Source organism: Aquarana catesbeiana, linkage group LG01 (genome assembly GCF_042186555.1).
Source record: "Aquarana catesbeiana isolate 2022-GZ linkage group LG01, ASM4218655v1, whole genome shotgun sequence".
Classification (NCBI taxonomy): Eukaryota; Metazoa; Chordata; class Amphibia; order Anura; family Ranidae; genus Aquarana; species Aquarana catesbeiana.
The window spans coordinates 689402065-689429222 of NC_133324.1; the positions used below are offsets into that span (position 1 = coordinate 689402065).

General features: G+C 42.8%; 1 protein-coding gene across 1 annotated transcript in view; it reads left to right on the plus strand.

Moving 5' to 3' along the window:
* Window positions 1-2514: 2514 nt before the first annotated feature.
* ADAD1 (adenosine deaminase domain containing 1) overlaps window positions 2515-27158 on the plus strand; it is a 272091-nt gene continuing 247447 nt past the window's right edge. The window contains exons 1-2 of the mRNA XM_073603526.1: window positions 2515-2696; window positions 23940-24125. Of these exons, the coding sequence (XP_073459627.1) occupies window positions 2522-2696; window positions 23940-24125 (361 nt within the window). The 5' untranslated portion in view covers window positions 2515-2521. The remainder of the gene's footprint in view (window positions 2697-23939; window positions 24126-27158) is intronic.

A 27158-nucleotide genomic window follows, 5' to 3' on the forward strand; every position in this document is an offset into this window, starting at 1 on the left:
TTATTTGCACATAGCACAATATTTTTCATTGTTTATTTATATCCAGCGCTGCGCTTCTTGTGTGTATGTGTGTGTGTGTATATATATATATATATATATATATATATATATATATATATATATATATATATATATATATATATATATATATATATATATATATATATATATATATATATATATATATATATATATATATATATATATATATATAATTTTTTTTTTTTTTTTTTTTGAGTAATCGTTTTAGCAAATGTAGAAAATATTGCTTTTTTTCAAAATTTTCACTTTTTTTTTTTGTTTATAGCGCAAAAAATAGAAACTGCAGAGGTGATCAAATACCACCAAAAGAAAGCTCTGTTTGTGAAAAAAAGGTCTGCAATTTTACATTCAGGAATAATATTTTGAAATTGTTTGACAATTTTTAGTTGGAGCTTTTCACAGATTGTTGAACCTCTGCCAATCTTTACTTAGACACTGACTCTAAGATGCTGTTTTTATACCCAATCATGTTACTGACCTGTTGCCAATTAACCTAATTAGTTGCAAAATGTTTTTTCCAGCACTTCCTTGTTGGTGCCAGTTTTTCTTGCCCTGCCCCAACTTATTTGAGACATGTTGCTGCCATCAATTTCAATAATCACCTTTTTTTTTTTACCACTTCAACACTCCCCCCCCCCCCCCCCCCTTCTTTCTGCCCAGGACAATTTTCAGCTTTCAGCTCTGTCACACTTTGAATGACAATTGCGCGGTCATGCAACACTGTACTCAAACTAAATTTTTATAATTTTCTTCCCACAAATAGAGCTTTCTTTTGGTGGTATTTGATCACCATTGGGTTTTTTTTTTTTAAAACATACTAAAAAAGACAAATTTTTGAAAAACAAAAAAAGGTTTTCTTCTTTTCTGTTTTAAAATATTCTTTTCTCATTCACTGATGAGTTGGCACCGATAAGGAGGATATGTAGAATTGATGGGCACCGATAGGCGACACTGATGGGCACTAATAGATGGCACTAATGGGCAGCACTGATGAGGTATTGACAGGCGTTGCTGATGGGCACTGATTGGCAGCTGATGTGCAGTAATTGGCAGATGTGGCGGACACCTCTGATGGGAGCTGAGCTGATCATCAATGCACTGATGATCAGCGCAGACCCTCCCTCTGACAGCCAATCGGCTCTCTTGTCAGTGTGAACCGAGGAAAGTCGTTTACCAGCACTTCCTGGTTACACGCTGTGATTGTTCACAGCTGATCATGTGGTAAAGAACCTACGTAAAAGGCTATTTACCGCGATCTAAGTTGCGGTGTGTCAGTGACACGCCACACTACCGATCGCCACATTGCAAACCCACCTCGGGCGCGCGATCGCAGCTTATCCTGCTGGACGTCATATAACGTCCAGTCAGAATAACTCAACCACTTTGTGCACGTCATTCTGTTGGTACATTTTGACAGTTTTGATATGTTTTCTATTGTGAATAAAACATGGGATTATGAGATTTGCAGATCACTGCGTTCTTTTTTTATGTAGATTTTAAACATATTTATTAAGGGGCTAAAATAGGCTCACCAAGAAGTTGAAGAGATCTGTAATGCAAGTGACACTTTACCTAACTGCACATTTTCACTGTTTTGTAGAAGCACATTTTATCTTTTCATAGGACAATTTAGGATTGCTGTGTTTCTGCATACGATTTCAGTGTAATGTATTTCAATATTCATGTGATAAACATTTTAATTCTATGGGGTGAGATCTTATCAATGCTTTCACCTAAGATTCACCCATTCCTAATAGAATCTTATGAGGAAATAGGAGAATCTTGAATGAACGTTATGTGAAGCTTGGTTAAAACATTGATAAACCTCCGCGTGTTCTGCTCTTTCAGAATGTGTACAGTTTAAACTTCTGCAAGATCTGCAAAAATGTGGTGAACAGTTGGTTCAATCATTTGATGTTAAAATTGGAGACCGAAAAAGGGTTAGCTCAAGACAACTAAAAAAATGTAAGTGATTGTAAAGTCTGTAATTAAAAAAATAAAAAAATAAAAACATGCTATACTTACCTGCTCTGTGCAGTTAGTTTTGCACAGCCTGGATCCTAATCTTCTCCGGTCCCTCTTCTGTGCTCCTGGTCCCTACCTCCTATTGAGCGCCCCGCGCCCCCCCCCATCCACAGCAAGCAGCTTGCCGAGCCGAGTCATAGCTCCAATACCGACTTGTAGGAGAAACTCAATATCTCACTATTGGTTTGTACACAGAAGGGCTTAGTAACCAATGAGAGGGGAGGGCAAGTAGCGTTTTTAATGTTAATATTTGGGTGTTAATTTGCAATCCCTCTTCCATATTCAGTTTTACAACTTGGTAAAAAAAAAAAAGAAATGTTTTTCTTTCTTTTCTTTTTTTTTTTTTTTTGATAATGAACTCAAGCGTTGAAAATTATGCGTGCACTAATCGTTTTGGAAATGTATCAATGTTTTTTTTTTTTTTTTGTTTTTTTTTCCTTTCTCCAGAAAAAAGATGGCAAGTGTTGGTGGTTGGGGTCAGACCTCTAAAGTTCCCAGCTTTGCTCAGATATTGAAGAAGAATTTACCTCCCCAAGAGCCACCATCTGCTGACACACAAATAAAAGCTTCCATAGCTTCAGCATACTCTGAAACACAGGATGGAATAGCCAAAATTACTCAAGTCACCGGTACAGTTTAAAGTATTAAAGAAATTCTGCATAAAGACTATTGGGTATATTTATAAAGTTTCAAGCTGTAGGTACTGCAAAACGCACATGCATTTGTTCTGAGCAAATGGCAAAAAAATTGAATGTTACTTGATTTTTTTCTCTAGAGCAGATGTTCGTCATAACATAAATCGGGGATTTACTGCATTTTGGCCAGTAGACTGAGCTGACAAGTATAGAAAATAAGTAATTTGTTTCCTTTCGTCATCAGCTCTATATATGCCTAACTTCTATTTAAGAGGAAGCGGTTACAGGACTAAGGCTATACAAAATAAGGGGGAGGGGGGGAATAATGCCCCCAAGGAAAGTAGGTATTAAGTGACCCCAGGCGATATGCTAAGTTATAAAAATATAAACTTTATTGGACTTGTCAAAACCGACCTGACGCCACAATAACAACGTTGTCATTTAGGCCTCATGTACACTGCTGCTGGTAAACGGATGTTCAGAGGCAGTTGGCTGCTTTTTTCAGCTGCCCCTGAACTCATCCAATGTTATGTGTACACAGGTTTGTTTAATGTCATTTTTTTTTGGCAGTTGAGTTTAGAGGCCTTATTTGGAAACCAAAAAAATTAGTTCAGACGCTGAGTTTAGAGGCATTTCAAGTGCCAACCGCTTCTAAACGCGGTAACTCGCGTTTTTAGCCGCTTTTCGTTTACAGGCATTTTTCATTTTTGGCTATATTGGAAAAAAAAATTAGTTTTTTTTAAATGCGGCAAAATTGACATTTTAAACGTGAGTTACTATCTGTCAAGTTAAATCGTTCAGAAGAGGTTGTAAAAAGTCACGTGTACATTAAGCCTTAAAATCAAGCCAGCCACAGTCATAGGTTCTGAAAAAGCCCGCCAAGACTGAGCGCGGACGAAACATGTCAGCCGTGGGGCACTCCACACATGACCCCATAGTCTCTCGCTAATGTACAGTGAGGCTCAACGAGGGCCAGGAACCATCGCTGCCGAGTTCTGAGCGGAACACTGCGCATGTGTGGAAGTCCAAGCGGATACAGAGACAGAGGAGACGGGTGCTATCTGCAGCCTGGGCCTGAAAGCTGCCGACTGCCGCCATTTAGAACAGCGTTGTGGTTCATAAGCCTCTGGGACGGACAGGACTCAAGGAATGTCCTCCATCTTCTAACCGTGAATCTTTGGGAGTCTCCCACCCCACGCTCAGACCAGACACAAGTCACGTCCAGTGACCTGCCGCACATGCTACTGACTTATATTGAACTGTATGTCCAGCCTGTCGGTACCTTATCCGCCTAGGATCTGGATGAATCTCTTCATATATTATTGCTAACCTCATGGAGTTCCATAAACCATTGGAAATGTTTGATGGTAGCTTTGAAATTTTTGCACTGATATGAACTTTCATAAAGTGGCTAACTTGGGAATCTCCGGGGGCTGATTTTTGATAGACCTCATACTGTCTATCTAATATCCCTAATATTCTTTAAGGGGGAATACGCCAGTATCAGCACATGAAAAACATCCATATCTATTACAGGACTCCTTATATGCTGAGACCTCTTATTCACTGTCTGACCACTGATAGAGGCTCACATCGCCCTTTAAATAAGTACCTACATCTCATATACTATGATATTGATTCAATGTTTAATGCTCTGTGGAGCTAGTGACATGAGGGATACTCAATATTGAAGGGCGACCGGTTACCTTTCCCAAAATGATGTGGCTTTGATGCGAGACTATCCTCTGTGTGGCTGGCGTGATTTTAAATAACGTTGTTATTGTGGTGTCAGGTAGAGGGATTTGATATATTAATTACATGTTGATATTAACTTAGTCCAATAAAGTTTATATTTTTATAACTCTGCATACTGCCTGGGGTCACTTAATACCTACCGTATATACTCTAGTATAAGTCAAAATTTTCAGCCCCTTTTTTGGGGCTGAAAGTGCCCCCCTCGACTTATACTCGGTTAACCGCCATCTGCCTACATGATCAGCGTGTCATGCAGGCAGACGGCGGCCAGCGTGTGCTACATAGCACTCGGCAGCCTCTCACAGTTCAAAAGCCGCGCCTCCTCCTCGTCTGTGATAGGCAGTCAGTGTACAGCCTATCACGGACATTCTGTCATCCTCGTCCGTGGTATGAGGATGAGAGAATGTCCGTGATAGGCTGACTGCTGGAAAATGGAGTTTTCTGCCTATCATGGACGAGGAGGAGGCGCGGCTTTTGAACAGTAAATGGCCGTCGCACACGCTGATCGATGCAGAGCGGCACACGGAGGATGCACAGGACACAGGTAGGATGCACACAGTACACATGCACATGACACATGCACATATTCACAGGACACATGGCACATATTCACAGGACACATGGCACATATTCACAGGACACATGGCACATATTCACAGGACACATGGCACATATTCACAGGACGCATGGCACATATTCACAGGACGCATGGCACATATTCACAGGACACATGGCACATATTCACAGGACGCATGGCACATATTCACAGGACGCATGGCACATATTCACAGGACGCATGGCACATATTCACAGGACGCATGGCACATATTCACAGGACGCATGGCACATATTCACAGGACGCATGGCACATATTCACAGGACGCATGGCACATATTCACAGGACGCATGGCACATATTCACAGGACGCATGGCACATATTCACAGGACGCATATTCACAGGACACATGCACATATTCACAGGACACATGCACACAGGACACAGGTACATGACACATGCACATATACACAGGACACAGGTACATGACACATGCACATATACACAGGGCACAGGTACATGACACATGCACATATACACAGGACACATATTCACAGGACACATATTCACAGGACACATATTCACAGGACACATATTCACAGGACACATATTCACAGGACACATATTCACAGGACACATATTCACAGGACACATATTCACAGGACACATGCACACAGGACACATGCACACATACAGAGGTACATGCACATATACACAGGACACAGGTACATGCACATATACACAGGACACAGGTACATGCACATATACACAGGACACAGGTACATGCACATATGCACATATACACAGGACACAGGTACATGCACATATACACAGGACACAGGTACATGACACATGCACATATTCACAGGACACATGTACATGGCACATATTCGCAGGACACATGGCACATATTCGCAGGACACATGGCACATATTCGCAGGACACATGGCACATATTCGCAGGACACATGGCACATATTCGCAGGACACAGGACACATATTCACAGGACACATATTCACAGGACACATATTCACAGGACACAGGACACATATTCACAGGACACATATTCACAGGACACATATTCACAGGACACAGGACACATATTCACAGGACACAGGACACATATTCACAGGACACAGGACACATATTCACAGGACACAGGACACATATTCACAGGACACAGGACACATATTCACAGGACACATGCACACAGGACACAGGTACATCATGACACATGCACATATACACAGGTACATGACACATGCACATATTCACAGGACACAGGTACATGACACATGGCACATATTCACAGGACACATGGCACATATTCATAGGATGCATGGCACATATTCACAGGACACATGGCACATATTCACAGGACACAGGACACATATTCACAGGACACATGGCACATATTCACAGGACACAGGTACATCATGACACATGCACATATACACAGGTACATGACACATGCACATATTCACAGGACACAGGTACATGACACATGGCACATATTCACAGGACACATGGCACATATTCACAGGACACATGGCACATATTCACAGGATGCATGGCACATATTCACAGGACACATGCACATATTCACAGGACACATGCACATATTCACAGGACACATGCACATATTCACAGGACACATGCACATATTCACAGGACACATGCACACAGGACACATGCACACAGGACACATGCACACAGGACACATGCACACAGGACACATGCACACAGGACACATGCACACAGGACACATGCACATTACACATGCACATATACACAGGACACAGGTACATGACACATGCACATATACACAGGACACAGGTACATGACACATGCACATATACACAGGATACAGGTACATGACACATACACAGGTACATGACACATGCACATATTCACAGGACACATATTCACAGGACACATATTCACAGGACACATATTCACAGGACACATGCACACAGGACACATATTCACAGGACACATGCACACAGGACACATGCACACATACACAGGTACATGCACATATACACAGGACACAGGTACATGCACATATACACAGGACACAGGTACATGCACATATTCACATATTCACAGGACACATGGCACATATTCACATATTCACAGGACACATGGCACATATTCACAGGACACATGGCACATATTCACAGGACACATGGCACATATTCACAGGACACATGGCACATATTCACAGGACACATGGCACATATTCACAGGACACATGGCACATATTCACAGGACACATGGCACATATTCACAGGACACATGGCACATATTCACAGGACACATATTCACAGGACACATATTCACAGGACACATATTCACAGGACACATATTCACAGGACACATATTCACAGGACACGGGACACATATTCACAGGACACATATTCACAGGACACATATTCACAGGACACAGGACACATATTCACAGGACACATATTCACAGGACACATATTCACAGGACACATATTCACAGGACACATATTCACAGGACACAGGACACATATTCACAGGACACAGGACACATATTCACAGGACACAGGACACATATTCACAGGACACAGGACACATATTCACAGGACACCGGACACATATTCACAGGACACAGGACACATATTCACAGGACACATATTCACAGGACACATATTCACAGGACACATATTCACAGGACACATATTCACAGGACACATATTCACAGGACACAGGACACATATTCACAGGACACAGGACACATATTCACAGGACACAGGACACATATTCACAGGACACCGGACACATATTCACAGGACACAGGACACATATTCACAGGACACATATTCACAGGACACATATTCACAGGACACATATTCACAGGACACATATTCACAGGACACATATTCACAGGACACAGGACACATATACACATGCACACAGGACACAGGTACATCATGACACATGCACATGCACATATTCACAGGACACAGGTACATGACACATGCACATATTCACAGGACACAGGTACATGACACATGCACATATTCACAGGTACATGACACATGCACATATTCACAGGACACAGGTACATGACACATGCACCTATTCACAGGACACATATACACAGGACACATGCACATATACACAGGACACATGCACATATACACAGGACACATGCACATATACACAGGACACATGCACATATACACAGGACACATGCACATATACACAGGACACATGCACATATACACATATACACATGCACATATAAACATATGCACATATACACAGGACACAGGGAAGTATACGGCTGCAGATGGGCATTTTTGACCCTCTTTTTCCACTTACAGTAGCTGCTGCATTCTGCATTTCTCACCCTCGTCTTATACTCGGGTCAATACGTTTTTTTCCCTTTTTTTTTTTTTTTTTTTTTTTTGTGGTAAATTAGGGCCTCGACTTATACTTGGATCGACTTCTACTTGACTATATACGGTACTTTCCTTGGGGGCATTCTTCCCTTTCCCTCCTTCTTTTGTTTGTACATTTTTTAGGTATGTTGACCCATGTCTACTTATGATGGATTGACAGATGCTTTAAAATGTCCTCTTACCCACTAAGGGTGCTCTGCGACTTTTTGACAGGAATAAGGCTATTCTGAGTGCTTACACATATTTTTTCTCTAGCAATGAGAAGAGAAACTGCTTGGCTCAAATTTTGTATTCTATAACGTAGAACAAATAGTGTCCTTCTATGCAATGCTTTTATCATTCTATAGGTTTTTAGTTTGGATAGCTCTCTCATTTGGGAAATAAAAAATGATGGCTAACTTTCTTCTAAGTATGATTTAGAAGTTAATAAATTTTAATTTTCCTTGACAACACTGCAGCTAAGTGAAGTAAACGTTATTTCTTAATCGTACTGTGCAGGACACCGGTCTTTTTGTTCATAACAAATGAGTTACATTCGACACCTCCAGGTGATTGGACGCTGGCAAAGTCACTGACAGTTGAAAATGCTCCCTTGTATAACTCCTCCTTGCTCGCAGTCATTCGTTTTTTTGCTAGTGCCTTTAGGTGGTTGATGTGCACTTCACTCTGGAGGGCTACTGATAGATAGGGATCTCTTCTATCAGTTTTCTTATGGCTAAATTGGACCACTGCGGCAGAAGATGTCCACATTGATTCTCCCTGACTTTGTGCTGTGAGGATTGTACCCAGACCCCTCTCAGAGATGGGAACAAGGAAGGACTGTAATGTTGCTCTGGACCCTGTGTGAGGCTTCTCACTGGGTTTGGAGTCACTGCCTGTGTGGTCTACAGGTCCAAGGCTGTGGTCTACCTACAGGGTGCCTTGTCCTCGAAGAACCCCTCCATTTGAGGGTTGGGGGTTTGGTGGTTATGCCTATCTGAAGTGGGTGAGGTAGAGCGTTGGTCCTCTGTTGATGCATGGTATATAGCTTGTGAAGTATAGTGTTGAGCCCTTCCATATTGCAACTGCCTGAGATAATTAGGTTCAGGATGTCATTTTAAAGTAAAAGATGGAGATTTGTACCCTACCTCCACCCCGATTTATATTTATGAATAAAAACAGAAAAAAGTATTGTTGCGCTACTAGTAAAAAGTTATGTGTAAAGTGTAATAGCAGCCAGCATCACCAGTGTAGTAACCGTGTAGGAATATGAACAAAAAAATAATAAATGCAGCACTAAGTAAAATAACAGATTATTTGTGTATAGAGGGGTGAATGACCACCCTAAATATATTTGAAATCTGTGTATTCATCAAACATGTGTATGGTGATATTTAAAATCGCAGAAAATCGCATAAAGGCAAAAATTTCAGTTGTTATAAACAATGTCCATAATGTGATGTAAACTCATAAACAGCAGCACTATGGTGTACATAACAGAGGAAAACCATATGTGAATTCTTAGATCAAGTGAGTGATCTTCATGCAATTGGACTCCATACGAAAATGAAGGGGTAAATGCGCTTACCAGAAGGGATGGACACTCTCACCGTACGGCGGGGTGTCATACAGGCTTATGGATCTATAGATCCTAGGGATGTTTGCTGGAAGGTGATGGATACCAGTAAACACATCAGAGGCGATCTTAGAAGCAAGGAGGTCTGTAAATCCTCAGATGAATGGATGGATCCATGTAAGGAAAAAAATAATAAACCTTTTTTTGTTGGTTCATGCACCATGTGGAGATTCCCCTTTTTTTTCCTTACATGGATTCCAACTGATGTGGTGAGAGCTGCACTTTTCAGTCATCTGTGTGCTGTAAGAGGAGAATCCATCCATCCATCCATCTGAGAATTTACAGACCTCCTTGCTTCTAAGATAGCCTCGGATGTGTTTACTGGTATCCAGCACCAGCACCTTCCAGCAAACATCCCTAGGATCTATAGATCCATAAGCCTGTATGACACCCCGCCGTACGGTGAGAGTGTCCATCCCTTCTGGTAAGCGCATTTACCACTATATTTATGAATGTTCTGTTTTCCCTATGACGCAAGTCTGACCTTCAGAGAATATTGTCTCAGTTGCTCCTCTTGGATGTATTGTCCCTGAGGACGTGATGCCAACTCTTGACCTCAAGACTCTGAATGTCTTTCTGAAGGTCAAACTTTAGGATGGAGTTTAGCATATCTGCCATTGCAGCTGTTCATCTAGGGGTGTTTCTGAAATTGGTGGGCATCAAGGGTACCTACCTCCACATCCTGTTTTTCTTACGTTTTATTGACCAACAGCTGATTCTTGACCTAGGCAGAAAGAGAACTAGGGCTGCAACTAACGAGTATTTTCATAATCGATTAGTTGGCCGATTATTGTTTCGATTAATCGATTAATAACCTTAAAAAAAAGTTTGGTGTATAATTTAGTTAATATGTAAAGTTTTTTTAAAAAAAGGCAATTTATTCTTAAATATCTATATGCAGTGGTAAATATAAATAACCAACTATATATGGTTAGGGGACAAAATCTCTAATCCTCTGAGAATAAGAGACCGAAGAGATATACTGTATGTTCCTTTTAGAGGTCGAATATAGTAAATATCAGACTTGGATAAAATAATTTATATAAAGAAAAAAAAAAAAAAGTTAAACTGCTTTGCAGATTTTCAGACAGAACTGTAATATATTATATGCTGCCCATACAAAAACAATGTCTTCCTTAAAGGTTTTATAATCGTTAGTGGGGTCAAATCAACGTTCGTTTTCAACCACAGTGACGGGAAAATTTAGAAATAATAGAAAACTTCTTGATCAAAGGAATTTTCAGACAGTGTATGCGGTTTTCGTTCAAAAATGAAATTCATTTTAAAACAGAATGTTAAAAGCAAGTGAAAATTTCAAACGACATTCTTTCATTCGGCGAATGTACAAAGATTTTTTGTATGAATATGCTCGTCCGAAAATTGATACGTGTATGGCCAGCATAAGGCTCGGTGCACACCTATGCAGTTTGTTTTTTATATGTTTCTGCAGTGCTTTTTGCTGTGCGTTTTGATTTATGCCCACGTGATTATGCTGCAATTTGTGTTTTTGCATTTTTATGCTTTTTTTTTTTTTGGCCAGTTTGTTGTTGGGCAGATTAAAAAACACAAATTGCTGCAAAAACACACTACATGCGTTTCTGCAGCTTCTCCATTGAAGTATATTGAACCAAAAAAGCACAGTTTTGCATTGAAAAAAAGTCCCTGACCTTTTCCAAATACGCAGGGGCTGAAAAAAGCATAGATGTGAACGTGTCCCATAGGAAACCATGTTAAATGAACTGTATTGCGTTTCTGTAAAAAGCACCAAAAAACACATAGGTGTGAACCAGGCCTACGATGTATAGTAGCAGCCACATGCTTTTTTTTTTTTTTTTTTTTTTTTTTTTTTTTTTGTGTATCACCTGTCATAATGGGGTTTTAAAAAAACAAAAATTAGCCCTTTTTACAGTACAAAAAGAGCAGATAATCGCTACTATAAGGGGTTCATTTATACTGTGCAACAGTGAAAATAATAATATATTTTACTTATCATATATATAATAATAAATACACCCAGAAGTATATATGGGCATTATAACCAGTCAGACATGAAGCTAAGCTATATGAAGGGTGGAAGGGAGACATAAATATTTTATAATAAAGTAGTACTAAAAGCTGAGACTGTGTTTGTTTTTTTTGTTTTTTTTCATGGATATAATCATTTTATATATAATGCACAATACTGGTAAAAGTTTACTTTAAATGTAATTGTAATGCCTTTTATTGCCTCCAGTCTATCAGCCTCCACCTTCTCTTGGTTCAGATGCTGATCATCCCTAAGTCTTTCAAAGTCTTTCTTTTTTTTTTTTTTTTTTTTTTTTTTTTTTGTTAAAAACCACAAACATGTTATACTTGCCTCCTCTTTGTAATGGTTTTGTACAGAGCAGCCTGGATCCTCCTCTTCTGGGGTCCCCCATCGAAGCTTCTGGCTCCCCCTGCCTTCAGAGTGCCCCAATAGCAAGCTGCAAAGTATAGTAGAGTGTCCCTATAGCAAGGTAAAGAAACTTTTGACTTTAGAACCACTCACTTCCTGCCCAGGACTACATTTCCCATAATGCATTGCTCCTCACACATTCACAAGTTCTCAAGCACTTATTGACATGTATGAACGGTGTACTGAGCTGTATGTGTGTTGGACTGTAATACCTGATGTGTAAACAACTAATGCATTCTGTATGCTGACCAACTAATCGGCTGGCCGATTAATCGATTATGAAAATAGTAATAGATTAGTTTCATAATCGATTAGTTGTCAACTAATTGATTTGTTGTTTTGGCCCTAAAGAGAACACATCACCGCCTATGAGCAGTCTTAGCTGGTATAAACCCCCTCTCTGCTATAGGCAGCTAGTTATCTCTACCTAGTGCTTCAAGAGTATTAACTTAGTTCCTGCTGGGACCTGTGGCTCCATAGCCCCCCCCCCCCCCCCCCTTCCTGTTTTTCCTTGGATTTTTCCTGCAGAGACCTTCAATCAACAGCTGGGGTGTGTGACAGGCTGAATAATCTAGATCCAATGGTTACCCCAATCTGGCCAACAAGCACATGTAGTCCTTTAGCTATGGGCTGGGTCGCTTGTGAAAGCTCCATTGCCGCATTGCAGCTATCATGCGCTTTATTGCGGCCAGTGACCTGTTGGCCATATTGGGGTGGACAGGAAGGGTGACCATCTTGTGGTGGCCACTGACCTATATGGGAGTTGGCTGGGGAAGTGAATGACAGACATTTTCTGGTAGCTACGTGATGGCAGCCATCTTACCAATGATCCCCATTGACTTGTAGGGAAGCTGGCTGGGGAAGTGCATGGCAGCCATTTTCTTGTAGCCATGTGGCAGAGGCCATCTTGCCGATGATCCCCCTCTTAGGCTAGATACAGAGGCGATCCCTGGGTTAGGAGGGTGTACTTTCTAAGGCATGGTCAGCACAGCAGCATCCACAGCTGGCTTACTGACCACATCCATAGGCGATATTCATGGCAGTATCGTCTCATTTACTGTAAATTACTATTCACAGCGCTGTCCTTTTTTATCATGCTACCAATAACACAGTATTACTGCCATACACATCCTTATTAAATATGCATTTATGTGAAAAAACAACGCACAAATAAAAAGTCCCAATGAATTCCTGAGAATGTTTCATGAAAAGTGTCTTATGCTTAAAGTGCTCCAAAATATGATGACATGGGGTGCTCCAAACCTAAAAAGTGCTTCAGTTCTGCTAATCTTGCTTCACAGTGCTGCATGAATTGCTCTGTATCCAGTGTTACTCACCAGATGCTTTTGACTTTGTGTCTCTCAGCATCAAAGTCTCCAAGGCTTGTGGATATTCCCCTCCTGGGTCTTTACAGAATAATCCACAGCACCTCTCCATCACCACGCCACCAGTAATCTCTAGTCCCTTTGCATCAACTTCTCATGCCACATCTACCATGTATAGAAACGGAAAGCACTCAAGCAGAGTGTGGGAGGTTTTGTTACATGGGCGTGTACACAGTGGTGAATGATAGCCCACTCCCTCCCTCTTCCGTGCCCACTAACCAGCTAAACACAGTAGGGGCAGGATATTCCATCTTGATGAAGGCTTCTCCTCCATGTTATTCTAAGACACGGGCTGGAGGCGCGTGACAGCCTGTGACTGGCAGAAATCCACTCACACCATGTTCTTGCCAAAAATAATAAAGATCTAATTTTAAATATATACTTGTATGGCAATTTAAAATCGTTTTAATATTATTTATTTATGTTCTGTATTCCAAAGGCTGGTAATTTTTGTTTTTTTTTGTTTTGTTTTAACCTGTGACCAGCAGCAGAGGACTAGAAGCTCCCCTGGCCATTGTTTCTCTGCAGACAGGCTGGGAAAGAGCTGGGTCCTCTGACAGCTATATATCGATTAGAAAAAGAGTACTTCAATTTTTGTTTTTTTATTATTAAAATAAAATTGCCATCATCCATATAAAGAAATAGAAGGGACAATGTAAATTAAAGTGTGTGTTTAATATCACTTTAACCACTTACGGACTGCCTGACGCAGTTTTACGTCGCTACTTTGAAGATGAATATCGTTGTTATGGCAACAGCTAGCTGCCAAAACCCCAGTATCCTCTTCTTCGGCGGGTTGCCCGTTTCAAGATAAAAGTGGTCTCTCTGGCGGATTCGCGTCAAGATCACTTTTATCGGTGGTGGGAGAGGGCCCCCGCCGCACTCTGGTGCCCTCCGCCTCTTACCGAATCCATCAGTAGCAGCGGAAGTGATCAGATCCGTTCTCCTGCTTGGTATGGAGACGAGTGAGGGGAAGATGGCCCCCACCCATATCCATATCATTGCAGGGCGGAAGCGATGTCAAAACGTCACTTCTGCCCATAGCTCTTAAAGGACAAGATTTTTTTTTTTTTTGTGTAAATATGAGATCTGAGGTCTTTTTGACCCCAGATCTCATATTTAAGAGGTCCTGTCATGCTTTTTTTTTTTTTCTATTACAAGGGATGTTTACATTCCTTGTAATAGGAATAAAAGTGACACAATTTATTTTTTTAAAAAACAGTGTAAAAATAAATAATAAACACACGATCTGTCTCCTCTCCCCTGAGAGAACCGGATCTGTGTGTTTTTTCGCTTTCTCGCCACGAGCGATCCGAGCCGTGGGCGCGCGCCCCCGAGTGGCCAAAAGGTGAAGCGACATAAGGTAACGTCGTTTTGCCCAGGGGAGCCAACCTGCTGCAGTACAACTGTGGCGGCTAGTCGGGAAGGGGTTAAGAGGGCCTATCATTCTTTTTTTTTTAATTACAAGGGATGTATACATTCCTTGTAATAGGAATAAAAGTGATACAATTTTATTTAAAAAAAAAAAAAAAAAAAACTGTGTAAAAACAAAAGGTAAAATAAATAATAATAAAAAAAAAATATATTAAACGTGCGCCGTCCCGCCGCGCTCGCGTGCAGAAGCGAACGCATACCTGAGTAGCGCCCGCATATGAAAACGGTGTTCAAACCACACAAGTGAGGTATCGCCGCGATCGCTACAGCGAGAGCAATAATTCTAGCCCTAGATCTCTTCTGTAAGTCAAAACATGCAACCTGTAGATTTTTTTTTTAAACGTCGCCTATTGCGATTTTTAAGGGTAAAATTTTGTCGCCGTTCCAAGAGCAGGCGCAATTTTGAAGCGTGACATGTTTGGTATCAATTTACTTGGTGTAACATTATCTTTCACAATATAAAAAAAATTAGACTAACTTTACTGTTGTCTTATATTTTAATTAAAAAAAAAGTGTATTTTTTCCAAAAAAAGTCCGCTGTGCAAATACGGTGTGACAGAAAGTATTGCAATGACCGCCATTTTATTCTCTGGGGTGTTGGAAAAAAAATATATAATGTTTGGGGGTTCTAAGTAATTTTCTAGCAAAAAAAAAAAAAACGTTTTTAACTTGTAAACAACAAATCTCAGAAAGAGGCTCGGGGTCCTTAACCACTTCCCGACCGGCGCACGCCGATGTACGTCGGCAGAATGGCATGGCTGGGCAAATGGACTTACAGGTACGTCCATTTGAATTCCCCCGCGGTGCCATTGCGTGTGCGCCGGCCGGGAGCACCGTGAGTCAGATCGCGGGTCCCGCGGACTCGATCGCCGCGGGGATACCCGCGTTCGCCTCACGGAGAGGACGAACGGGGAGATGCTGATGTAAACAGCATCTCCCCGTTCTGCCTAGTGACAAGTGTCACTGATCACAGCTCCCTGTCATCGGGAGCAGTGATCAGCGTAGTGACACAAACAGCCCAACCCCCCTACAATTAGAATCACTCCCCTAGGACATACTTAACCCCTCCCCGCCCCCTAGTGGTTAACCCCTTCACTGCCAGTGTCATTTACACAGTAATCAGTGCATTTTTAATCGCACTGATCGCTGTATAAATGACAATGGTCCCAAAAATGTGTAAAAAATGTCCGACATGTCTGCCATAACGTCGCAGTCACAATAAAAATCGCTGATCGCCGCCATTTCTAGTAAAAAAAAAATTAATAAAAATGCCATAAAACTATCCCCTATTTTGTAAACGCTATAACTTTTGCGCAAACCAATCAATAAACGCTTTTTTTTTTTTTTTTTTTTTTTTTTCCAAAAATATGTAGAAGAATACGATCGGCCTAAACTGAGGAAAAAAAATGTTTTTTTATATATTTTTGGGGGATATTTATTATAGCAAAATGTAAAAAATAATGTGTTTTGTTTTTTTTTCAAAATTGTCGCTCTTATTTTGTTTATAGCGCAAAAAATAAAATCGCAGAGGTGATCAAATACCACCAAAAGAAAGCTCTATTTGTGGGAAAAAAGGACGTCAATTTTGTTTGAGAGCCACGTCGCACGACCGCGCAATTGTCAGTTAAAGTGACGCAGTGCCGAATCGCAAAAAGTGCTCTGGTCAGGAAGGGGGTAAAATCTTCCGGAGCTGAAGCGGTTAAGTGGTTAAGTATGGTCATATAGCGCTCAAGTGTTTACAGCCTTTGTCTCCATGGGCCTCCACCTGCATCATTTTGCAGGTGCTCTAGCAATCCCCAATGGCAATAGTATACAAATAGGGAAGCTTCTATAGTAGAGCTGCACGATTCTGGCTAAAATGAGAATCAGGATTTTTTTGCTTAGAAGATAGATCACGATTCTCGCGGCGTAACATCATCTTTCACATTAAAAACAAAAAAATTGGGCTAACTTTACTGTTTCAGGTTTCTTTTTATTCATTGAAGTGTATTTTTTCCCAAAAAATTGCGTTTGAAAGACCGCTGGGCAAATACAGTGTGACATAAAATATTGCAGCAACTGACATTTTATTCCCTAGGGTCTCTGCTAAAATATATATAATGCTTGGGGGTTCCAAGTAATTTTCTAGCAAAAAATATTGATTTTAACTTAAGAAACAAGTGTCAGAAAAAGATTTAGACTTTAAGTGGTTAAACTTCCTGCATTTAAACGCTGTTTAAAAACTTGGCAAACAGTACAGTACATGACACTCCACTGTGTTTGTGAACCTAGCATGCTTGCTATAAAACTGAGGTTTGCAAGGTGGGAGGGGTTATATAAGGGAGTATTTTCAGCTTTGGGTGGCTTTGCCAGTATCCAATCGCCTAGAAATGTGGCATATAACCCATCCTTTAGAAATAACACTTGTGTCTGTATTGTACTAAAAAAAAAAAAAAAAAAAAAAAAAGAACTTTATGGTATATCAAAATTTAACTTTTTACATTGTATAATTTGGAGTTTAACATATGAACTGTTTAGTCGACTTTTTTCTTGTCCGTTTTCATTGCACACTCAGCACAATATTACATTTTGTGCACCACAGTATCTTCAGAGAGATTACTTTTTGCTCACAGTGGACCACTGCATTCGGTCATATGGCTCTGACAAAATTTAGGGGATCTGTAGTCGTCACTGATGTGGTGGTGGTTTTTTTTTTTTTTTTTTATCTTGAGGGCTCATTCACACCAAGCTGCGCTAATCGTAAGGCCTGCTGGTGTGTGCCGGAAATAAACGGTGGCAATGCTCAGGTTGCAACCCGCTATGCCGAAAGAGTACTGCATTCAAAAAAATTTTTCAGTGCGCACCACTTCAACATGATGGTGTGAAAATACATACACCCATAGAGAAGGATACCCTGCATAGTCCCAGCACAGCTGGTTTGAACGAGCGCAAAAGATTGGCAGTGTCTGCAATTACTGAAAACACAGCCACAGAAATTGCAACAGTGAGGGTCGGTTCACACTGGGGCAACGCGACTTAGAGTGCAACTTAGCAAGGCGACTTACAACACGACTTCAAGTCACCCCCAGGACAGGCGACTTTGCCTGTGGCCAATCTGAGCTAATCAGCTCTTGTGGCATACAGTGCCTGTCCGCGAGAATGTGTTTCCAGCGCGACAGGGTACTGTACATCTTGCGCTCGCTGCAATAGGAAAAACACATTTTCCTATTGCAGCGAGCGCGAGAAAGAATTCTCCTCCAAGAGCATACCAGGCCCTTAGGTCTGGTATGGATGTTAAGGGGAACCCCCTACGCCGAAAAAAAACGCGCGGGGGTCCCCCCAAAATCCATACCAGACCCTTATCCGAGCACGCAGCCTGGCCGGTCAGGAAAGGGGGTGGGGACGAGCAAGCACCCCCCCCCCCCCTTGAACCGTACCAGGTCACATGCCCTCAACATGGGGGGGTGGGTGCCTTGGGGAAGGGGGGCGCTCTGCGGCCCCCCCACCCCAAAGCACCTTGTCCCCATGTTGATGAGGACAAGGGCCTCTTACCGACAACCCTGGCTGTTGGTTGTAGGGGTCTGCGGGCAGGGGGCTTATCGGAATCCGGGAGCCCCCTTTAATAAGGGGGCCCCCAGATCCCAGCCCCCCACCCTATGTGAATGAGTATGGGGTACATTGTACCCCTACCCATTCACCTGGGGGGGAAGTGTCAATAAAAAAACACACTACACAGGTTTTTAAAGTAATTTATTAGGCAGCTCCGGGGGGTCTTCTTCCGACTTCTCCGCTCTCTCTGGCTTCTTCTCCGCTCTCTCTGGCTTCTTCTCCGCTCTCTCTCTGGCTTCTCTGCTCTCTCTCTGGCTTCTTCTCCGCTCTCTCTCTCTGGCTTCTTCTCCGCTCTCTCTCTCTGGCTTCTTCTCCGCTCTCTCTCTCTGGCTTCTTCTCCGCTCTCTCTCTCTGGCTTCTTCTCCGCTCTCTCTCTCTGGCTTCTTCTCCGCTCTCTCTCTCTGGCCTCTTCTCCGCTCTCTCTCTCTGGCCTCTTCTCCGCTCTCTCTCTCTCTGGCCTCTTCTCCGCTCTCTCTCTCTCTGGCCTCTTCTCCGCTCTCTCTCTCTGGCCTCTTCTCCGCTCTCTCTCTCTGGCCTCTTCTCCGCTCTCTCTCTCTGGCCTCTTTTCCGCTCTCTCTCTCTGGCCTCTTTTCCGCTCTCTCTCTGGCCTCTTTTCCGCTCTCTCTCTGGCCTCTTTTCCGCTCTCTCTCTGGCCTCTTTTCCGCTCTCTCTCTGGCCTCTTTTCCGCTCTCTCTCTGGCCTCTTCTCCCGGTGTCCGGTTCTTCTACTGCTCTCTGGTTCTTCTGCCGGGCTCCTCCGCTATCTTCTGCTCTTTTGCCGCTCTCTTGCTAGCGTTGGCCCGGTCTTCTCCATCATCTTGTTCCCTCTTCTTTTCTTCTGATGTTGACACAACGCTCTCTCCCGCTGTAATGCTGTGTGCACGGTGCACAACGACTTATATAGGCATGGGGCGCGGTCACTGGGTGATATCACCCGGTGACCCCGCCCTTTATGATGTCACAGTACCATTATGCCCCGGGACTGTGACGTCATAAGGGGCGGGGTAACCGGGTGACATCAAGCCCCATGCCTATATAAGTCGTTGCTCACACGGTATTACAGCGGGATAGACTGTCGTGTCAACATCGGAAGAAGAGAAGAGGGAACAAGACAATAAAGACCGGGCCAACGCTAGCAAGAGAACAGCAAAAGAGCAGAAAATAGCGGAGGAGAGCTGGAGAAGAGGCCGGAGAGAGCGGAGAAGTCGGAAGAGACCCCCAGAGCTGCCTAATAATAGATTACTTTAAAAACCTGTGTAGTGTGTCTGTGTTTTTTTTTTTTTTTTTTTTTTTACCCCATACTCATTCACATAGGGTGGGGGGGCCGGGATCTGGGGGCCCCCTTATTAAAGGGGGCTCCCGGATTCCGATAAGCCCGCAGACCCCGACAACCAACTGCCAGAGTTGTCGGGAAGAGGCCCTTGTCCTCATCAACACGTGGACAAGTTGCTTTGGGGTGGGGGGGCCGCAGGGCGCCCCCCTTCCCCAAAGCACCCACCTCCCATGTTGAGGGCATGTGGCCTGGTGCGGTTCAGGAGGGGGGGGGGGGGGGGCTCGCTCGTCCCCACTCCCTTTCCTAAATGGCTGGGCTGCGTGCTCAGATAAGGCTCATTGACTATAATGTAATTCCCAATGTCAAACGACTTGGGGCAACTTGAGGGCTGATAAGTCGAATCCCAAGTCGCGGCAGTGTGAACCGACACTAAGAAGAGGGTAAACTGAGGGAGTAACGACTTCCCCTTCCACATGAAGTACAGTACTAGGGAAGCTGAGATGCATAGAAAGGATAAGAAATAAGGAAGGCAGGGAACAGGGGAGGAGGAAGTGTAGGTGTCTCAGAGGCCAACCACATTGAGGTGTTTGATGTGGCTCTAGTTTACAAGTCCAGTAGGCGTGTAGTATGCTGGCCAGGTGCGTAATAATCAAGCCGGGGTGCCAAACATTTAGGATCTTGTTATTCAATAAATAAACAAAAAAAAAAAGCAGCGCTATGATTTAAATAATATAGGTAAAATCTCAAGTGGTGAATAGTGATAAATAAAACTCATAAACAATCAAGTGACAAAATAAAGTCCAATAATTGGAAGAAAATCTTCAAAGGTGCAATGGATAAACCGGACAACTAAGTCCCTTATAGGCAAACACAGATGGGGCTGGATGGACCTTCACCACACCACAGTGTTACGAATAAAATGGGCGCTTACCAAATGGCAAGCTTAAAAAGCTTGTGACCTTAACCCGGTCGGGGCCTTTAGTGAGATGGGAACACCGTTTAGATACTTCCTCAGACCGTAGATAGCTCACTATCTTCCACAAAAAGAGCCCAGGATGCAGAGAGGGCTATGCCCATAACCTAGAGTTGTTCTCACAAACAATGCCCCAAAAAAGAAGGAAGAGCAACATAGCGTAATCCTGGATGGCTATTTATTTAAAAGACATTAAAAATACACTTACAGTGTGTAGAGTAAAAAACAGCATGGAAAGCCGGCCGGCTAGCACGAACACCCGTCCTACAGACGGTGGATACGGCACGTCAGCACGTCAGCACGCCCGACGTACGTTTTGTCACACTTCTGACGTCGTCTGGGGCACGTGCCCCAGACGACGTCAGAAGTGTGACGAAACGTACGTCGGGCGTGCTGACGTGCCGTATCCACCGTCTGTAGGACGGGTGTTCGTGCTAGCCGGCCGGCTTTCCATGCTGTTTTTTACTCTACACACTGTAAGTGTATTTTTAATGTCTTTTAAATAAATAGCCATCCAGGATTACGCTATGTTGCTCTTCCTTCTTTTTTGGGGCATTGTTTGTGAGAACAACTCTAGGTTATGGGCATAGCCCTCTCTGCATCCTGGGCTCTTTTTGTGGAAGATAGTGAGCTATCTACGGTCTGAGGAAGTATCTAAACGGTGTTCCCATCTCACTAAAGGCCCCGACCGGGTTAAGGTCACAAGCTTTTTAAGCTTGCCATTTGGTAAGCGCCCATTTTATTCGTAACACTGTGGTGTGGTGAAGGTCCATCCAGCCCCATCTGTGTTTGCCTATAAGGGACTTAGTTGTCCGGTTTATCCATTGCACCTTTGAAGATTTTCTTCCAATTATTGGACTTTATTTTGTCACTTGATTGTTTATGAGTTTTATTTATCACTATTCACCACTTGAGATTTTACCTATATTATTTAAATCATAGCGCTGCTTTTTTTTTTGTTTATTTTTTGTTTACTGTATAGTGTGTGTATCTCACATATAAGCGGCTGCTCTTTTTTCAATTGCCTGTCAATTATTTATTTGCTTGATTGTTCTTCTTTTTTGTATAGATCATATAGCGCGGTGGTTTCCTCTTTTATTTTTTCTTGTTATTCAATATTTGAATACTGTATGCGGTATTTCTTGTAGCGTTTTTATTTCATGTTGTGATGAAAATGTGTTTATAAAAGTAGAATAAAAATAAAAAAATACATATCTCCACATTTCTGTTCTTGGTGCATGTGCTGTAGTATACTGAGCACTGTTGCTTAAGGGGGGGGTCCTTAGCCTTTCACAAGTGGTCAGGAATTTGCTGGAGGTGTCAGCGAGCGTGCCTACTCTCCTCACTCTAAATCGAACCTGTATATTTGCCTGAAGAGTACGGGTTCACTTTATGAGCACTTTTGACAAACTTTTAGAGCTTACTGCATGCGGACCAACCTTTTTTCTTCGGTTTGGGTTAGGACCTTCCTCTCTTGAGTAACTATTCCTCTATGGCTTTCAAGGTGAGACACTAATTAAAAAGATCATTGACCTGGTCATCTATCTGCATGACCTTGCCTCAGACTATCTGGTTTCAATACACATAATTTGGACTGGGTCTTAGATATGAACCCCAAAAAGTCATTAATCTCTTGATCGCTAACACAAGTAGTGTTTTGATGGCATAATTCCAGGGGAGACCTAAAGGTACCAGCAAAGAATAACTGGCCCTACTGTAGTGTATCCAGATCTCTCTGAAATAGAAGACTGCTGCGTGTAGGAGGAATAGAGACTGCATCCTTGTCTGAGTATATGTGATTGATTGGGCCATATCTGGTTAACCTTGCATGGGGTGGGCTGGTCCTTACTAACCAAGATTTCTTCTGCAAGCATTATTGCTAAAGAGGGCAAAGAGTTACAAACGCTTCCTTAGGGACACATGGTGACTTCTAGTCGTGTTATTTGTCTGGCTAATACACTGATCCACTGGGTTTAGTAAGGATTAAAGGGGTTGTAAAGGTAATTTTTTTTTTATTTAAAATAACAAACATATCATACTTACCTTCACTGTGCAGCTCGTTCTGCACAGAGTGGCCCCGAACCTGGTCTTCTGGGGTCCCTCGGCGGCTGTTTCAGCTCCTCCCCGCAAGCATTTACCACCTTAATGCGAGCTCCCTCGCATGGTGGTGAGTGCTTGCGGGCGCGCTCCCGTGATACAGCCGACGGCTATAGCCGCTCGCTGTATCACTCAGCCCCGCCCCCCGGCGCGCCGCGTCATCGGATGTGATTGACAGCAGCGCGAGCCAATGGCTGCGCTGCTTTCAATCCATCCACTGCAGCCAATCAGCGACCAGGCTGAGCTGCAATGAGGTACGAGCAGCGAAGATTCGAGGCGTCAGGTAAGTAAAACGGGGGGGCTGGGGGCGGCGGTACTGTCAAAAGTTTTTTCACCTTAATGCATAGAATGCATTAAGGTGAAAAAATTTTTATCTTTACAACCCCTTTCAGTCTCTGACCTGAAAGAAGTATTTATATTTGTAAAGTCAAAGCAGTGTCTGACATCTTTATGTGCATGTTTGTTCAGTCAGGGAACAAAAAGCAGTAAAGCAAGAAGGAAAACGTGATAGCCAGTAAACTAGCATTTGTGGAATGAGAAGTAGCAATGGCGCCTCCATGTCTGTCAGAAAAGGCCCCTTTAACCAAAAGTTGCAGTATTGCTTTTTAGTGGACTTTTCTATTATATTTGAGATTGTTTGTTTGTTTGATTAATACAGTTCTGACTTTGTTACTGATTATGCTTTCCTTCCTAGGCAACTTTCCTGAACCTTTTTTATCCAAAGTTCTGCCTCCACCCACCTCACCTTTGACTCCTAAGAAGGTCCCTAGAGAATTCATTGTTAAATATAAACGGGGAGAAATCAATCCGGTTTCTGCTCTACATCAGTTTGTACAAATGCAGAGAATGGAACTTGTGCTGAGAGAGACAGTAACTACAGGTAGGTGAACGGATTTTGAACTTGTAGCATGCAATACAGTTTTGAGGAAAAAGTAGATTCCCTGCAGAAAATGTTATATTTTATTCTCAATTTGACTGCAGTTCCCAATCAGTAAAGAAAATATTTGCTATACTTTATTTAAATTGGCAACAGCTGAGTAGAAGCTGCAGAGGTGTAATGCTTGACACTAGGACTGCAACTAATGATTATTTTCATAATCAATTAGTTGGCCGATTTTATTGTTTCAATTAATCGGATAATAACCTTAAAAAAAGTGTGGTGTTTAGTTAATATGGGAAGTATAAAAAAAGGCAATTTATTCTTAAATATCTATATGCAGTGGTAAATATAAATAACCAACTATACGGTTAGGAAGCAAAATCTCAAATCCACTCTGAGAATAACAGACAGAGGAGATATTTAAAGAAAAAAAAAATTTAAAGACTGTTTTGCAAATTTTCAGACAGAACTGTAATATATCATATGCTGGCCATACAAAAACAATGTCTTTCTTCAAAAAAAAATGTAATTTTAAGAAAGTTTGGTTTTCTACTTGTTAGTGGGGTCAAATCGACGTTCTTTTAGGCCACAGTGATTTGAAAATTCGAAGGATCAGAATAGAAAACTAAGGAATTTTCAGACAGTGTATTGGTTTTTGTTCAGAAATTTAGATTCTGACCGACCGCCTAATGACGATATACGTCGGCAGAATGGCACGGGCAGGCAGAATCACATACATATACGTGATCTGCCTCCCGCGGGCGGGGGGTCCCCCCGGTGCCCCAGGCGGTCGGCTTGTGACTGGGAGCGATGAGAGGTGAGGGGGAGACCATCCGTTCGTGCCCCCCCCCCTCGCAATCGCTCCCAGCCAATGAGAATCTTCCTTTGCTGCGGTATGCTAAACAGCAGCAAAGGAAATGATGTCATCTCTCCTCGGCTCTGTATTTTCCGTTCCAGTGCCGAGGAGAGAAGACATCACTGTGAGTGAAAAACACACACACAGTCAGTAGAACATGCCAGGCACACATTACACTCCCCCCCCCCAATCACCCCTCCCCCCCACTGCCACACTGACACCAAGCAGTTTTTTTTTTTTTTATTACTGCATGGTGTCAGTTTGTGACAGTTAGTGTGGTAGGGCAGTTAGTGTTAGCCCCCTTTAGATCTAGGATACCCCCTAACCCCACCTAATAAAGTTTTAACCCCTTGATCACCCCCCGTCACCAGTGTCGCTAAGCGATCATTTTTCTGATCGCTGTATTAGTGCCGCTGGTGACGCTAGTTAGGGAGCTAAATATTTAGGTTTGCCATCAGCATTTTATAGCGTCAGAGACCCCCATATACTATCTAATGAATGTTTTAACCCCTTGATTGCCCCCTAGTTAACCCTTTCACCACTGATCACCGTATAACTGTTACGGGTGACGCTGGTTAGTTTGTTTATTTTTTATAGTGTCGGGGCACCCGCCGTTTATTACCGAATAAAGGTTTAGCCCCCTGATCACCCGGCGGTAATATGCGTCACCCCAGGCAGCGTCAGATTATCACCAGTACCGCTAACACCCATGCACGCAGCATACGCCTCCCTTAATGGTATAGTATCTGAACAAATCAATATCTGATCAGATCTATACTAGCGTCCCCAGCAGTTTAGGGTTCCCAAAAACGCAGTGTTAGCGGGATCAGCCCAGATACCTGCTAGCACCTGCGTTTTGCCCCTCCGCCCGGCCCAGCCCACTCAAGTGCAGTATCAATCGATCACTGTCACTTACAAAACACTAAACGCATAACTGCAGCGTTCGCAGAGTCAGGCCTGATCCCTGCGATCGCTAACAGTTTTTTTGGTAGCGTTTTGGTGAACTGGCAAACACTAGCCCCAAGCAGCGTCAGGTTAGCACCAGTACCGCTAACACCCACGCACGCACCGTACACCTCCCTTAGTGGTATAATATCTGAACGGATCAATATCTGATCCGATCAGATCTATACTAGCATCCCCAGCAGTTTAGGGTTCCCAAAAACGCAGTGTTAGCGGGATCAGCCCAGATACCTGCTAGCACCTGTGTTTTGCCCCTCCGCCCAGCCCAGCCCACCCAAGTGCAGTATCGATCGATCACTGTCACTTACAAAACACTAAACGCATAACTGCAGCGTTCGCAGAGTCAGGCCTGGTCCCTGCGATCGCTAACAGTTTTTTTGGTAGCGTTTTGGTGAACTGGCAAGCACCAGCGGCCTAGTAAACCCCGGTCGTAGTCAAACCAGCACTGCAGTAACACTTGGTGACGTGGCGAGTCCCATAAGTGCAGTTCAAGCTGGTGAGGTGGCAAGCACAAGTAGTGTCCCGCTGCCACCAAGAAGACGAACACAGGCCCATCGTGCCCATAATGCCCTTCCTGCTGCATTCGCCAATCCTAATTGGGAACCCACCACTTCTGCAGCACCCGTACTTCCCCCATTCACATCCCCAACCAAATGCAGTCGGCTGCATGAGAGGCATTTTTATGTCCTCCCGAGTACCCCTACCCAATGAACCCCCCCACCCCCCCAAAAGATGTTGTGTCTGCAGCAAGCGCGGATATAGGCGTGACACCCGCTATTATTGTCCCTCCTGTCCTGACAATCCTGGTCTTTGCATTGGTGAATGTTTTGAACGCTACCATACACTAGTTGAGTATTAGCGTAGGGTACAGCATTGCACAGACTAGGCACACTTTCACAGGGTCTCCCAAGATGCCATCGCATTTTGAGAGACCCGAACCTGGAACCGGTTACAGTTATAAAAGTTAGTTACAAAAAAATTGTAACAAAAATATAAAATAAAAAAAAATAGTTGTCGTTTTATTGTTCTCTCTCTCTCTCTATTCTCTCTCTATTGTTCTGCTCTTTTTTACTGTATTCTATTCTGCAATGTTTTATTGTTATTATGTTTTATCATGTTTGCTTTTCAGGTATGCAATTTTTTATACTTTACCGTTTACTGTGCTTTATTGTTAACCATTTTTTTGTCTTCAGGTACGCCATTCACGATTTTGA